Source organism: Macaca fascicularis, chromosome 7 (assembly GCF_037993035.2).
Source record: "Macaca fascicularis isolate 582-1 chromosome 7, T2T-MFA8v1.1".
In the NCBI taxonomy this organism is placed as follows: domain Eukaryota; kingdom Metazoa; phylum Chordata; class Mammalia; order Primates; family Cercopithecidae; genus Macaca; species Macaca fascicularis.
This window is the reverse complement of record NC_088381.1, coordinates 132,632,453-132,649,054: the sequence shown is the minus strand read 5'-3', so window position 1 is coordinate 132,649,054 and position 16,602 is coordinate 132,632,453. Positions and strand designations below refer to the sequence as shown.

The window sequence follows — 16,602 nt, the reverse complement described above, 5'->3', positions numbered from 1 at the left end:
CTTCCCTACCTGCGTGTACTGGCCCATCCCATGACCCCCTTGACTCTGATGGAATGCCATCTGGGCAGGGCCTGGGGTGGGCATGGCAGGGGAAGAGGGGCACAAGGAAAGGGGCCTCACTTTCGTTTCTGAACCATCTTTCCTTGGTGTTTGTTTTCAGGGACCTGACTCTTTCCAAAACAAAAACAAAAAACTCCAGCTGTGTATTTAGACACACATATACATCTCTTCCCATTCCTGGCAGAGCTGCTGCCCGGCTGCTGCCTTCTCTGAGCCGTGGCCGCAGGAGGGATGGCATTTTTAAGCAGGATGAATTACTGTCGAGCCGCCGCTCTTCTGCACCCAGGGCCATCAATCTTGTCTTGAACACCGGGACTGCTGGTCGGCCTGCTCAGGCTCATCTTTCTGGGGCAGACTTATTTATGGAGCCACAGCAAAGGTAATCTCACTCTCCAGCCCCACGGCCCGGGCCTCTCTCGGCCACTCTTAAAAATAGCCTAGGACGAATAGGAGAGCCAGAGTCCGGTTACTTCCTGCACTCAGGGTCTGATCTCACCTCACCTCTTGCGTCTGGCAGCTCAGCCCTTCTCAGGGGCTGCTGGACAGGCTTCTGGCCCTGCAGAAGGTGGTCAGCCTGTCAGTCCCTCTCTGGCTCAGAGACCAAGTCAGTGGTAGTTTCTTAAGGGAAGTAGGGAAAGGCATGGGGCCGGGGGCGGGGGCTATCTTTCCCAGCTAGCATTGCCCAGCCAGTTGGGTGCGAAATCTCAGTCCTGGAAGCAGCAAGTCCATCTGCAGAAGAGGACAGGCTGTTCAAAGGGACAAGGATGGCCTTGGGCACAGGCCTGGCATCATGGGGTATCCTGTGTTTAGGGGGGATGACTGGTTTTCCCACCTTGCACCTTCCCTTCTCTTGAGTGGTAAACACTTTTGTCAAGTCCTGGCTGGGAAATGCCCTCTGTCCCCATGCACTGTGTCCTTTCCCCACCTGCCCTCCCGAAACCTGTTTGGTCGAGGGGGGTAAACTGCACTCCAGTTTGGCCTTTGGTCCCAGCCACAGTCATTCCCCGGAAGACCCTGGGGAGGCCTCCTCCTGCAGCAGACCTTGGTTTTTCTCCCAAGGCAATTAGGGTGGGTAATCCTGGCTCCTGTCTTACCTCAAAAGGATGTGGTGGGATGGATTCATCAGGTTGGGGAAAATGCAGTCTCAAGTGAGTCTGTACGTGAAAAATAAGGCTGTAGCCTTGCTGCCATCTCACGCTTGGGCTGGTGAATGTGCTTCAGTGCCTCCAAAAGCGTGTGCCTGGTGGGTGCGCATGTGTGTGCTGGTGTGTGTCAGTGTGTCAGATGTGAGCCAGTGTGTGTGCTGTGGGTGCACACACCCACAGAGGGAGTGGTCTCCCTTACAGCTCACTGGTTGTCAACCCCCATCACGGGTCTGCCTCACAGCCTCCCCACCTCCCGCTTTGCTCTCTTGGATGTGAAGGCTCTGGGTCCTCTGCTCTCTTACAGACTTGATCTTGGAGTCCCTTAAGATTCCCAGAAAGAGGAGCGAATGGCAGGTACAGATGAAGAAAGCTAGTAGTTTTCCTAGGGCCCAGGGCATCGAAGACCGAGCCTGGCCCCGCTGGCCCTCTCCTCACTTTTCTCCCCGATCCCAGCCCTGCCTTCCCATTACTTCTTAAGGTTCCCAAAGCTTGCTGTGTTCTTTCTTTTTTTTTTTTTTTTTTTGAGACGGAGTCTCGCTCTGTCGCCCAGGCTGGAGTGCAGTGTCACAATCTTGGCTCACTGCAAGCTCCGCCTCCCGGGTTCACGCCATTCTCCTGCCTCAGCCTCCCGTGTAGGTGGGACTACAGGCGCCCGCCACCGCACCCGGCTAATTTTTTGTATTTTTAGTAGAGACAGGGTTTCACCGTGTTAGCCAGGATGGTCTCCATCTCCTGACCTTGTGATCCTCCCATCTCGGCCTCCCAAAGTGCTGGGATTACAGGCGTGAGCCACCGCGCCCGGCCGCTGTGTTCTTTCTTAGCTTCAGGACTTTACACCTGCTCTTTATTCCCTTTGCTTGGACTCTTGTCCTTTCCCATCTGTCCCTTCATGGGTACCTCCAAGCTTCCTTTAGGAATAAACTTCAACTTCCCCTCCCTGGCGCCAGTCCCCGCCAAGTCCCCACCTAAGCCAGCCATGACATACATCACACCTTCTTGTAGTTGCTTGCTTAATTGTGTGTCTCTGCCACCAGAGTCCAAGCTCTATGGGGACATGACCTTTCCTGTCTTGCTTGCCCCTGCCTAGTACAGTGCCTGCCACCTTGTTGGAGCCTGGTACATATTTGAATTAATTGTGAATGAATGAATGAGTGAGTAGGAATGATTGATGACGGGTGAGGGAAGACCCAGTGCTCCTGATGTGCTGGTTCATCGCATGGACTCGCAATGCACGGTTCCATTGTCCGTGGGATGCCCTGACTGCCATGCGCTTCATGGGACAGCAGGCTCCTCTGGGTTGCTCAATCTGTCCTGGGATTCAACAGGAGACCTCATCTGAGCACCTGGTCATGCTCCAAAGAAGCCCTAAAATGCAAGGTCACTTTCTGAATACCAGCTGCTGGGAAGGAACTCAGAGGGCTCTCGAAAAGCCTCCAGGAAGAGCGAAGTCCCCCCAGTGCAGCTGCCCTGGGCTGGTGGCATCAGTGGTGGCTTAACTCTCTCATCCATCTCTCCCCATGGTTCCCATTTGCGTCAGACTCAGCCTACTTCCAGCTTCTCCCTTCCCCTGGCCTATCCCCATCTCCCTCACCAGGTTAGGTCCTGGCCCAGTCCGCAGGGCGAAGGTTGCTTTCCCCAGCTCGTGCCCCGCAGCCTCTGGCTCCTGGGCTCCCGGGAGAGCTTCCCCTCTCCCGGGGTGCTCCCTGCGGCGGGGCGGCGGGTCTGGAGGAAGCGGCCGGCTGCGACTGATGTCTCCACCTGCTGGCCATCCTGACCCTTGCTACATGCAGCTCTCCATCCCCGCCACCGCCGCCGGTACTGTTGCTGCTGCTGCTGCTGCTGCAATATTTTATAACAAACGACCCAGAGACCCGGGTAGGAAGCATGCCCAGGCAGATGACACGGCGTGCTGCTCCCGCCAGAATCTACTCACATTGGATGCTCCGAATAAGTTTCCCCTGAGAAAAAGTCCGAGCGGGTAGAGAGCTAACCCTCTGACTGTGTTGCCGTCCCCCAGGGATCCTTCCATGAAGACTGAGGCAGGCCGAGCTGCTAAGAGCCTGCTGACATGACATCGGCCGCAGAGTTTGAAAATGTGGGCAACCAGCCACCTTACAGCCGGATCAATGCCCGCTGGGATGCCCCAGACGACGAGCTGGACAATGACAACAGCTCAGCCAGGCTCTTTGAGAGGTCCCGGATCAAGGCCTTGGCAGGTACTGTTTGGGGCCACAGGGGTTGGAGGGCATTCTCCCAATCACAAGGTTCACAGCCCTCCCCAGTTAGTGTGGATCCTCCGTGTGTGTTGGGTGAGCCCTGGCATGGCAGTGATGGAGACATGTTTGCCGGGCTCAGGGAGGTGGGGGTCCCCTTGGGAGGGAGCACACGCTTTGGCAGCCTCTGCCCCCAAGGGCCTCTGAGAAGCGAGGAGGTGCTGAAGCTGGGACCAGGTGGGGCCTGCCCTCTGCATCTGTCCTGAGTGACCTGCGGCCAAAGTGAGAAGTACAAGAGTCTGGGCAAAGCAGTGTCTGAGGGCTGGACAGCCAGGCGCAGGTACACAGGGCCTCCTGGTTAACCCCGATTTCCTGCCTAGGGCTGGAGAGAGGAATTGTCGTCCTCTCTGTGGTCCCAAAAGGAGTGATTGGATAGGAAATCGAGAGCAGATAACATCCTTGCCACTGCCTCAGGAAGGATTTTCTTGATGAAACCTTTCATCCTTAAGCTGGAATTAGATTTTTGCTTAGCAGGTTCATAATAGATCTTTCTCTCTCTCTCTCTCTCTCTGTGTGTGTGTGTGTGTGTGTGTTTGTGTGTGTGTGTGTGAATCCCAAGAATCGGGCCTCAGCCGGTAGGGGGAGGAGAAGCCATTCCTACTAGAGATTTAAGATATTCTCCAGCCCCACCCTCTCTCTCTCTCGGTGTGTGTGTGTGTGTGTGTGAGAGAGAGAGAGAGAGAGAGAAGATGGGGGTGGAGAATATCTTAAATCTCTAATAGAAATGACTTCTCCTCTCTCTGTTGGCTGATATCTGATTCTTGGGATTTTTTTTCCCCCAACTCCTGTGCGTATTGCCTCTCTGAACTTGGCCCAGGATAACTATATTCCGACCTTAAGTCCTCGGCCAGTAAGAAAGGCGGAGTTGCATGGTGTTGTGTGTGTATGTGTGGGGGCTGGGTTCCTTCCCCTGATCCGCCAGTCAGCAGCCCACATTGGACCTGTTTCCCTCTCATTGACTGTTCCTGTCTTCCACCTTCTAAGAAGACCACAACCTTCCCCATAAACACTGTCTGGAGTGATTCTCCCACTGCCCCCATACCTTATGGTCCAAACTGAAGGTTGTAGTAATCCTCTTCCATCCTCCCTCCCTGCACTCAGCTCCCAGATACCACAGTCCCCAGCTGATCTTGAAGCCTGAGCAGGCCCTGGACCCTCTGGGACCATAATGACCTCACACCTTGGAGTGTCTGGGCTTCTCATTCTGGGAAGGGAATGCTGCAGTGTCTCATCTCCCTTATCATGACAAGGAATTCACTTGGGTCTCACTCATCACCACTGGTGTCCTTGCTCTTTATAGGAAACTCTCTTTCTTCTTCCTTCATTTCCTTCTCACCCTCCTTGACCCCACAAAATTCTCCCTTGGTTTCCCTTGGGGACAGACCATAGCAGTGATCCATTGCTTTTGTATACATTAATTGAAGCCAACCAGACTTGGAACCATTGGCTTTGTCAGTCTGGTTTTACCTTCTTATATCTCTGTGCTGGCTGGATCTAGCTGCAATGACCCTGGTGATCCAGGTGGAGGGAGAGGGTACCATATTCCGTAAAATTTGCCAAAGCAAGGTAAAAGTGGGGACTGGACTTCGTGCAGGGATCCTTTTATCTTTTTTAAGAAACCAAAGTAAATTCTATTTTAATAGTTACTTGTTGTACTCTTACTATGTTTAAAGCTAAACCCCTGGCCAAACGTGAAAGGGGAGAGGGGAACCACAGATGAATTCAATATAGTGTCTGTCTCTCAGGAGTTCACAATCTATTAGGGAAAAATGAACTATGTTCACAATTAATTAGCATGAGAGGAATTAGAGAAGAACTGTAGGAAGAGCACATAAATTAAACAGCAATGAGAGAGCCAAGGAAGAGATGCAGGGAGAATCAGGGAACAGTTCATGGAGGAGGCAGCCTTTGAGCTGGGAACTGAAGGGTGCGTGTAATTCTGGCAGGCAGAAGGGCCCCTGGTTTCTCCGGTTGGCCTGTGTGTGTTGTCGCCAGGTCTGATGAGCTGCTTGGGAAGTTGGTGGAGATACGTTAAAGAGCCAAGCACAAAGCCGGGCGTTGGGCGTGGTAGCTCATGCCTATAATCCCAGCACTTTGGGATGCTAAGGTAAGTGTATGGCTTGAGACCAGAAGCTCAAGACCAGCCTGGCCAACATGGTGAAACTCCGTCTCTACTAAATTACAATAAATAAATAAATAAATAACTGGGCATGGTGGTGCATGCCTGTAATCCCAGCTACTCAAGAAGCTGAGGCAGGAGGATCGCTTGAACCTGAGGAGGTTCAGTGAGCCAAGATCATGCCACTGCACTCCAGCCTGGTGACAGAGCAAGACTCTGTGCTTAGTGGTCAGTCCTAGGTTGATCAGGAAAGAGCCTTTGCTGACATTGGCTGCGCCTAGTTGAGCCTACGCCTCACCAGGAGCATGCATCTGACTTACCAGAGAATCTGAATGCCCCCTGGGGAGAGGAAAAGCCACAGAGCGTAGAATTGTATGCCTGGGCCTTAACGATTCAGAACATCTGGCCAACAAGTAAACATGCAAGTTTGAGGTCCTTTCAAGATTTTCAAAAAACAAACAACCTAAGTGGTTACTGGCTTCCTTCTCCTGAGAGTCCACTCTAGGTGATCTGGGCTTGAGCTAAAGCTTTGGAAAGGTCCAAATAGAGTGGCAGATGTGCCCATTCTGCTGGGTAGGCAAAATGGAGAAAGGGAGCATGTCAGCCTTCCTAGTCTCAAAGTCTTGACTTTTTTTCCCTTTAGTACTGTCACTGGGGCCACCTTAACAGCCTAGGCAGGGGTCAGTCTTTCAAAAGAAACATTAGGGAGCAGGAGCTCTCAGCCACTCTCCCACTCACAGGAATATTAAGGCAAGGAGGGGATTCAGCCCTGAGTTGCTTAGAAGATAGCAGTGACCTGCTTCATAGGTATATGTGGTAAAGTAGGGGAAATTGGCCTGGCATCCTCTTCAGAAATGTAAGGTCCTGGGGTGAGGAGGAACATGTCACAAGATCCAGATTCAAGTCTTGATTCCGCCTTTAATGCCACCGCAGTGGAGGATCACTGACTCCTTTTCCATTTTTATCAAATAGGGATGATAGTATTTTCTCAAGGTTGTTGTGAAGAGCAAATAAGATAAAGTTTATGAAAGTTTTTATTAATAATAAAATGCTAGGTGAATGTTAGATAATGTTAGTACTAAGAAAATTCCCCATAGGTGTTTTCTGTCCTTTCTCTTTTCCCAACTTCAGACATTCAAGATCATGAGCTTGGTCTTTTTCCTTGCCTGTTGTACATTGGCCTGTTCCGGGACCTGTTTCTTCCTTCTTAACCCCCACCCTCCTTTGCCTCAGAAGTCTGAGTTGGAAGAAAAAGCCAGGGACCAAGGAAATCAGGCTAATGTTTGTGCTTGGAGCTCTGGGCTCTTTCCCCTTTCCCCAGACCTGATGCCCATGAGATGAAGCCCCATGCCGTGCAGGTCTCTCTCTCCATAAGACTATTCAGTCCATGACCCTGGCTGTGTCTCTGCCATCTGACTGGGTGACATGGAAGGCCCAAGAAACCTAAGGATGATGGTCTCGTCAAATGCTTTTCCAGATGAGACAGTTTCTCTAGGTCCATCTCCATTTAATGACCTATGGTTGGAAGACCTGAATTTGGGTGACTGGATGTGCTCTTTTCTGCCTCTTAAGTAAAATTCCTCTCAACTCCGAAGGAAATACTCCCTATTCTGCCTTTCATACCACTCCCAGGTCTTCCTTCCTGGACCTAAAGAAACAAGCCATCTGGCTAATCTGTCCTCGTACATAAAAACCTGACCTCTCTCCACAATGAATGACTTTCTGTATGAAACTGGGAGTCAGCCTAACTAAAGCGAAAAGGAAGATGGGTAGGAAAATGTTGCAGAAGGCTCCTGTAAGGGGGTGGATTTGACCTTGGCAATGCCAAGGGGAGGGCTGGGATCCCAGCAGGAATATTTGCCCTGTAGCTCCCTGAGCAGATTTTAGCTTTTTAACGTCAGTCTCTAAACTGGCCGCCTGTCATGAGGTTAAGTAGCAGATAGCCCTGAGGCTTCTTCCTGGGCTGGAGACCATGCTTCTCTCTTTCAATGACTGCCTCTGGCACCTTCCTACTTTCTAGACCTGTTTTGAGGGATTACAGGAAGAGCAGCAACTGAAAAGCCCAAGTTCCTATCCTTCCAAAAGGTTCCAGCCTTCACGTTTCAATAGAAAGGCTCCCCCTATCTCCTAGAGTCCCCCTAATTGTCACACAGCCCCATTTCTTCTCCTTCCCCTTTTCATACTGGGAGCTGCCAGAAGAGCATTCGTGGCTGTCTGGATGAAGAATGAAGCACTGCAGGCTGCAGGGAACTTACCAGTCAGAATGCCCGCCCTCTGTCTCCCTCTCCTCGCCCCAGAGGAGGCATCTGCCTGCCTGCCTGCACACTCCTCCCCTCCCCGGCACCTGGGTACAGACTCCAGTGACTCCAGTGAGGACACTGCCTCAGGGTAGATGTGGCCCAGCTGGGAGAGCAGGGAGTGGAGGAACCCCATGGAAAGATGCCCCAAAAGAGAAGCCCTGTGCATGAGCCTCACTCCCCTTTTCTCTCTTCCCTCCCCTCCCTCCTTCCACTCCCCTGCCTTACCCATGCACACAGCTTGGCCCCCGGCATCCTATGTGCCGCCTGCTGCGTGATTTACAGCTTCTCGGCTCACAGAGGCATCTCGGAGGCATCTTGCAGTGCAGGGAGCAGTCCAGAGCCTCCTGCAAAGAGCCTGTGGGAGACACAGCCTTCATGTTCTTTCTCAGTCTTCCTCCTGTTCTTTGGCCCATGGAGCAATCACCAAAGGATAGACTACACAGGGCCTGTCATTTTAAAACCAGGTGTATAGAGATCTGTGTTACCTATTCAGGTTTTGCCTTTACATTCAAATGCAAGTGATGCGGCAAGCTAGAGATGACCTTCCTTCCTGCATTGTCTCTTTGTAGCCTTCTTCCCGGAAGAGAGATGAGGCTGAGGGGTGAGGTTGGTTGAGGACAATTCTGAGACTGCTGCAGGACAGCAGGTGCACTACAGCCTGTGTCCCTGCACTCTGAAGCACATAGTTGCTGCCACTCTGAACCTTAACTGTCTTCTGGACCCACTGCGTGCAGGCCCCGAGGTTAAGTTCTGTGGTAGCGGACATTCCTCAGATGCTCCTGCTCCCCGCCCACCTCCTTGGCTGCCAGGAACTCCCCGGGGAGGGTGGTAGAGGCCTTTTCCTGACGGCTGCTGAAAGGGCCTGAGAGTGTTCCGGACATGTTTGGCCTCTCTCTCAGACCCCTTTCCCCTTGTGTACAGGAGGATGCTGATCTCAGGTGCCCCGGTTGCCTAGGAGGGCTTTGTGTCCAGAGGGTGAGTGATTTCTCAGGGAGCAGGGCCTCACCACCCTGGATGGGTATCAGTAGCTTCTCTGTTAAGTTGACAGATTCAGGTGCAGCTGCTGGAGAGCAAGGCGCCAGTTGTCCATGGTCCCCCCATATCTGTCTCCGGATACCTGTAACCAACAAAGATGGTAGTGTCATTAATGGGAGGTTTGTAATGTTTTCTTCTTCTCAGATTTCAAAACATAAAATGGAGTTTTATTTAGAGACTACATATTGGGAAAATGTACTAGCCACAGAAATAGCTATCATTGTCAGCAACCATTTTAATGTCAGAGGGAAAAAATTGGATCCGCAGCTTTCTCTGGGAGGTCAGCCATGGTGAGATTGTCCCCCTGCCCTCAGGCAGGACACAGTGTAGATAAACCTGCCAGTTACCTGTGCAGATAAACCTGCAAGAGATGTCAGCATGCCACCTGCACTGTGTGGCCCAGGGCCGGTTTCCTCTGCCCAGGACATAAAACCTTCCATTGTCCCCTTACCACTCTTGATAAAAGCTATACTTCCTCTCTCAGAACTCTTTACAGAACCAAGGCTGCTTCCCTTCTATGGGTGACTGCTATCTATCATTGTGAAGATGCTTTATCAAATATTAATACGCTGAGGTTAATAATAAGACTGTGTTCTCTCCCCCGGCAGTGTAGTCTGAGTGAACCATGTTAATAGCCTCCTCCATCTTTGGGACATTTCTGTGGGATTTGTTCCCAAGGGCAAGCTCTGACCCCAGGCCTTGACTGTGTTTATGGCTCTCAGGAGCAGCCAGCACCCATTCTCCCTGCCCCATGTGTCCCCCACATGCTGCTTGGCTGAGGAGGTGCCAAGGGTGTTGTTTTCAGAGCATCTGTAGCAATTTTCCATTTTCCCTTTATAACATGTCACTGAGAGAGAGTGACAAGGAGGCTAGTAGCAGCTGAGTCTCTGCGAGCATTTTACCTCCAAACCCTTTGGCCTTCAGACTCGGGAAAGTAGATCAACCAGAGAGTCTCATTTTACAGTCTAGTGAGACAGAGGTAGATCAAATAATCCCACATGCGTCTATATGCATAGACACATGTGCATGGCAAATTATGACAAATGCTATGAAGATTTGCTGGGAACTGTAAAGTTTGTAACATAAACTGCAGCTCAGTTCAGGGGATAAGCATGTTTGAGTCAGAGCACAGGGTCGGTGGTGTTGATAGGAGGGCAGGCAGGGGCCACCTCACAGGCCTGATAGGCCACCAGCATTGCCAAGGTCCTGGGCAGGAAGCAGAGGAAAACTCAAAAGGGGTGGCTGTGGAGTTTAAGGAGGGAGTTCTTTGCAAAACAGTGGTGAGATTGAAGGGTCCAAGAGAGGGAGCATTAGCTGTGGGCTGCAGGACAGGAGCTGAGCCTTCAGTAGAGGGTAGAGGGTAGGAGCTGCTGCCAGCCCATCAAAGTACTTTCAGCAGGAAAATGACATGGTTAGATTTGGGTTTTTAGGGCTCGCTCTGACTACTAAGGATCACCCTCTGTAGAGAGAACGGGTTGTGGGGAGGCTGTGCAGAAGTCCGGTAAAGAGAAGATGCTGTTTGAGTTAGCTTGTTACCCATAGGTGAGGAGAAAATGGTCTACCTGACAATATCACTCTTCTGTCCTCCTGCCTCTATCATTAGGGGACCTTGATCAAGTCACTCTTCTGCTCCTCGGGGCCTCTTTATCCTCACCTGTAACACCAGGGGCTTGAACTAGATGATTCCCAATGCTCTTCTAGCTCTGAGAGTTTGAGCAGAAGCCACCTATGGAGTGGTATTGACAATGTGTTTCTTTACCCTGAACCATGTAGCTTTGGTTCCTGGCCTGGGGAAGGGAACTGATCCTTTTCAGCAAATCGGTGCTTCTCCAGAAACTCTCTCTCTGTTCACTAAAGGCATCACCTAGGCTGAGGCCAAGTCCTGGACTGTCTTGACTTTTGCAGCCCCATGTTCTCAGAGAGTGTAATCTCTCTCTGCAGCCACCACCTGCATGCAAGACAACCATGCCTGATATTTGTGCAACTGCTTCATGTTCTAGCTGCTTTTGTTCAGGTCATCTCCATGACTCTTCACCCACTCTGTGAAGTGGGCAGGGTATAGCTGTTGTCATCTCCCTAGAGATGAGGAAGGTCACAATGCCAGGAAGTGGCCAGGACAGGACTAGGATCCCAGGGCTTTAAAGTCATCACAGCGCTGCTTGGGCTGCAGCCCGCGGACCCTACTGAATGTTCTTCATTCTTACCTTTTGTGCTCCTTTGCGGCCCCCCGGAGATGTCCCTTCCCATTTTTCCTTCCAACACCAGCCTTTTGAGCCTCCTGCCTCCTGCCTCTCCCCTGTCCAGTCCCATTTACACAGGACAGTTAGAATCTTTGTCCTCCAGCACACTTTCAGGAGGTGCTGCTTTACTTAGGAACCTCCGGGCTGTTATGTACCTGGACTATAATGTTCACATTCCCTAGACTGTCCTGCAGCTGCCTTGCTCTGGATAAATTCACTGCTTCTCACCCCAACTCCCCAAACCTGCATACATGTACACACATGCACACACACACAGAGGCACTTGCCCGTTGCCACCTGAGGGGCTTTGAATATGACCTCCTTTTTCTTCCCTGCCATTCTAAAACCATTATCATTTTTAAACTCCAGATGAAAACTAGCCTTCTTCAAAAATAAAAAAACTTTTTGATTTAAACTGGTCTACGATAACTTGTTTTCTTTGGCAATAATATATAAAGATCATATTTTATGTAAAATGCGATAAGAGCTGGACACAGTGGCTCATGCCTGTAATCCCAGCATTTTGAGAGGCCCAGCAGGGAGGCCAGGAGCTCCAGACCAGCCTGGCCAACATGGTGAAACCCTTTCTCTACTAAAAATACAAAAAATTAGCTGGGTGTGGTGGCACATGCCTGTGATCCCAGCTACTCGGGAGGCTGAGGCACAAGATTTGCTTGAACCCAGGAGGCAGAGGTTACAGTGAGCTGAGATCCCGCCACTGCACTCCAGCCGGAGCGACAGAGGGAGACTCTGCCTCAAAAACATAAATAAACAAATAAAAAAGCAATAAGATATTTACTTCGATATCTTTTTAACATTTTTGTTAACAAGAATATATATTTAATATAGAAAATATGAGAAAAACAGATAAAGAAAAGTAGAGATTTTGTTAATGTCTCATATAGACATTTTAATTTCTATAGATGTATGACTGTATATGACTGTATAGGTCTGTGTATATATTGTTATCTATAATAGTATAATCTTAGACCCTCTTTCATGTAGCAATATGCTATGAGTATCTTTTCATGTCAGCAAACATGCAAATTATTTTAATGGCTATATTGTCTCCCTTTGAATTACTATACCCCAAGCTCAGCCTCCCAAGTAACTGGGACTATAGGCATGCACTACTGCACCCGGCTTCTGACCACTTTAAAATCAGTCTTACGGGCTTTATTCTTGCATTTGCATCTTAAGATATGTAGTAAGCATCCTAAACTTCCATCTTAGAATCACCCCTAGCTATGTTGCAAATCCTTAAGGGTTGGGGAAATAGCTGTTCACAAAACCAGTGTGATGAAAGTTGGTTGAAAGGAAAATTCCTCTCCAAACTGGTTAAACAGAAACAGTAGAATTTGTGTCATCATCATTTATGATGTGTCCCTGAGAGTCTGCCCCATGCTAGGCTTTATTGTGGATTGGCATCTGTGTCATTGAGGTTTGCCACAAGTTCATGGCTGTTAAAGTATGGCTCACTTGGCCGGGCACGGTGGCTCATGCCTATAATCCAGACACTTTGGAAGGCCAAGGCAGGCGGATCACCTGAGGTCAAGAGTTTGAGAACAGCCTGGCCAACATGGTGAAACCTGGCCTCTACTAAAAATACAAAAAAAAAAAAAAAAGAAATTTAGCTGGGTGTGGTGGTGCGTGCCTGTAGTCCCAGCTACTTGGGGAGGCTGAGGCAGGAGAATCACCTGAACCCAGGAGACGGAGGTTGCAGTGAACCAAGATCGTGCCACTGCACTCTGGCCTGGGTGACAGAGGGAGACTCCATCTCAAAAAACAAACAAACAAACAAAAACAACAACGGCAAAACAAAGCATGGCTCACTCTGGTTCCCTAAGCTCTTGGCTTCTTGGCATGAGAAGGAGAGAAATCGCAAGTTGTGAACCTGCAAAGGGCTCAGCATGAAATGACTGTTTTCAGAAGACTCGTGGTCCATGGGCCTCCCTTGGTGCCTTTGCTCCTACTTGTCTTTCTGACCTACTAGTTTTACCTGTAGCTTAAGGCTGTGAGTGACTGAAAATGCAGACTTCCTCGAGATAGAAACTTTTTTTACTTTTCATCTATTAGTCCTCAGGGTTTATGAACTTTATATCCTATTTTTCTTTATGGCACCTGTCGTTTCGTATTATAAAAGCAATATATGTCCGTTGCAAATATTTTAGAAAACACAGAAAAGAAAAAAAAAGTTACCCAGCATTAGGACATAGGTTTGAAAATCTTAATTTTCCCCCAAAATACATTACAATATCCTTTCCTGTCATTGAAATTTCTTTAACAACCTTAATAGTATCCTCATTAATATACCAAAATATTAAATTATCCCTTGTTTTTGATTATTTAGGTTGCTATTTTCTATTCTTGAAAGCAAATTTTTTTTAACAGAAAAAGGAGGGATAGGCACAAAACCCTCAAGAAATGTAATAGAAAGCCACTGAAGCAATAAATAGATGGACCCAGAAATGGGAGACGAAGCTTCCAAAGATAAGATACTTCAACTTTACCGTTTGGTTTAAGGACGGCTCCTATTTTTAAAACAACCCCACTAGGGACTTTTGATGGTGAACTTCCCAGATGCCCGTGACATCAGGGGGTGAAGCAGGTCCTGGAGTGGGTGGGGCTGGCGGCTGGTGTGCTGCTAACCAAGAAGGCAGGAGGGAGGACCCACGGGAAGCCTGGCGAAGGAGTAACACAAGAAACAGACTGAGCCGTGACCCTGTGGGGAGACATTTATGCTTTAAACCCCCGTAGAGAGTATTCAGAGGGCGGAACCTCAGACAGGAGCTGTGTGGGGTTCGGGGAGGCAGAGCGTTCCTTGCTCCTTACAGACCTCACTTCCCTTTTGCATCCAGGGGCCAGTGCTTCTGCCATCGGCCTTGCTCTCTCCTTTTCACTTCTCTTATGGGCTCAGGTGGTTAAAGATGCTTATGATTTTGGCCTGGTGAAAAATCCCTAAGGCAGGAAAGCACACAAAAGGAATGAGGCTATCTTGGAAAAAGGAAGAAAAGAAAAACATATTAGTATTTTCTTTAGGCTGGGCGCGGTGGCTCATGCCTGTAATCCCAGCACCTTGGGAGGCCAAGGCAGGCAGATCACCTGAGGTCAGGAGTTTGAGACCAGCCTGGCCAACATGGTGAAACGCTGTCTCTACTAAAAATACAAAAATTAGCTGGGCATGTTGGCACACGCCTGTAATCCCAGCTACTCGGGAGGCTGAGACAGGAGAATCACTTAAACCCAGGAGGTGGAGGTTGCAGTGAGCCGAGATGGTGCCATTGCACTCCAGCCTGGGTGACACAGCGAGACTTTGTCTCAAAGGAAAAAAAAAGGAAAAGGAAAATATATCTATTTCTGTTTTGAAGAAGTAATATATACACCCAGTAAGTAAAACCCAAAAGCTATAAAAGGGCAAATAACAAGTTTTACTCCCACCTCAGTCCCCTAGACATCCAGTTCTTTTCCCACAACCTCTGTTAATCGTTTTTTGTGTATCTTTCCAGAAATATTTTATGCATATATAAGCACATGGTCTATTTTTTTTTCCCCAGCTGTAGTTTTGTTTTTGTTTTTTTACTATATACTGTTCTATGTTTCTCACCCAATGTATCTTTTTTTTTTTTTTTTTTTTTTTTTGAGACGGAGTCTCGCTCTGTGGCCCAGGCTGGAGTGCGGTGGCCGGATCTCAGCTCACTGCAAGCTCCGCCTCCCGGGTTCACGCCATTCTCCCGCCTCAGCTTCCCAAGTAGCTGGGACTACAGGCGCCCGCCACCTCGCTCGGCTAGTTTTTTTGTATTTTTTAGTAGAGACGGGGTTTCACCATGTTAGCCAGGATTGTCTCGAGCTCCTGACCTCGTGATCTGCCCGTCTTGGCCTCCCAAAGTGCTGGGATTACAGGCTTGAGCCACCGCGCCCGGCCTCACCCAATGTATCTTGATGATTGTTTGATATTAGTATATAAGCAGCCTCCACATTCTTTTTTTTTTTTTTGAGACAGAGTCTGACTTTGTCGTCCAAGCTGGAGTGCAGTGGCGCGATCTCAGCTCACTGTTTCAACCTCCGCCTCCCAGGTTCAAGCGATTTTCCTGCCTCAGCCTCCTGAGTAGCTGGGATTACAGGCGCCTGCCACCACACGTGGCTAATTTTTGTGTTTTTAGTAGAGAGGGAGTTTCACCATGTTGGTCAGGCTGGTCTGGAACTCCTGATTTTGTGATCTGCCCACCTCGGCCTTCCAAAGTGCTGGGACTGCAAGCATGAGCCACTACGCCTGGCCTATTTTTTTAATTAAAAAAAGTTATCAAAAGATTTTAAATTTTAAAAATGCAATGAATTTCCAACTTCTATGTAGATTTTTTTTTTTTTTTTTTTTTTTTTTTTTTTTTTTTTTTACCAGTGTATTAATAGATCTGTAGGATAAATTCCTAGAAGTGGAATTACTGGGTCCAAAAGCATGTGCATTTGTAATTCTGAGGGGTCTTGCCAAATTGCCTTTCATAGAGGTTGAGCCAATTATACCCTCTCCAGCAACACATGAATGTTTTTTCACCACATCCTTGCCAACACAAGTATTTTATCAGACTTCTTGATCTTTGCCCAGCTGATAGGTGAAACATAGTGTGTTCGTGTATTTTCATTTTACTTCTTGGCTTTTATTATGCAAAATTAAAAACTGATAAAAAAGTAGAGACAAAAATATAATAGGATCATTACATTATCACCTGAATTTAACAATTGTTGATATGTTGTTATATTTGCTGATCTATTTTGGGGGTTGAAGCATTGTTAAAGTAAAGTAAAGATCATATGATATTTCCCCCTAATTACTCTAGTATGTATCTCTGAAAAACATGAGCATTTTCCACCTAACCATGGTACCATTATTACACCTAATAAAATTAACAATAATTCCCTAAAAATATAACCTAATACATGCTTGATATTCAGATTTTCCAAGTTGTCTCAAAAATGTCTTTATGATTAGTTTGTTCAAACAAATTAAGGACCATTATTAGATTGTGTATTTGCATGTGTGTGTGTGTGCATGCACGTGGGCTTTTAATTTGGACCTCTATTATGAGTGACTTGTACTTTTTTTTATACTTTTTTTTTATACATTTAAGAGATGCTTATAATTTTTTCTGTTAACTCTTTGTTCACATTATTGGTCTTTTTCCCTGTTAATATGTAGGTGCTTTTTGTATATTGAGTACATTAGCCCTTTTGTATATTAAGTACATTAGCCCTTTAGAAATTTTTTTCCTCGTTTGTTTGACTTTGCTTATGGTGTTTTATCCAATACAAACTTTTTTTTTTTTGAGGTAGGTCTCAGTCTTTCACCCAGACTAGAGTGCAGTGGCATGATCATAGCTTACAACATAGCTCAAACTGAGCTCAAGTGATCCTCCTGCCTCAGCCCCCTGAATAGCT

At 48.2% G+C, this 16,602-nt stretch overlaps 1 protein-coding gene across 4 annotated transcripts in view; it reads left to right on the top strand.

The window, feature by feature from the left end:
* SPTB (spectrin beta, erythrocytic) overlaps nt 1-16,602 on the top strand; it is a 137,173-nt gene that overhangs the window by 54,768 nt on the left and 65,803 nt on the right. For 3 of the 4 annotated variants that reach the window (XM_065548904.2, XM_065548902.1, XM_065548905.2), the window contains exon 2: nt 3,223-3,421. In XM_065548904.2, the coding sequence (XP_065404976.1) occupies nt 3,274-3,421 (148 nt within the window). In that variant the 5' untranslated portion in view covers nt 3,223-3,273. Of the gene's footprint in view, nt 1-233; nt 440-3,222; nt 3,422-16,602 lie in introns of those variants that run through there. The other variant, XM_065548903.1, reaches the window with a different exon arrangement.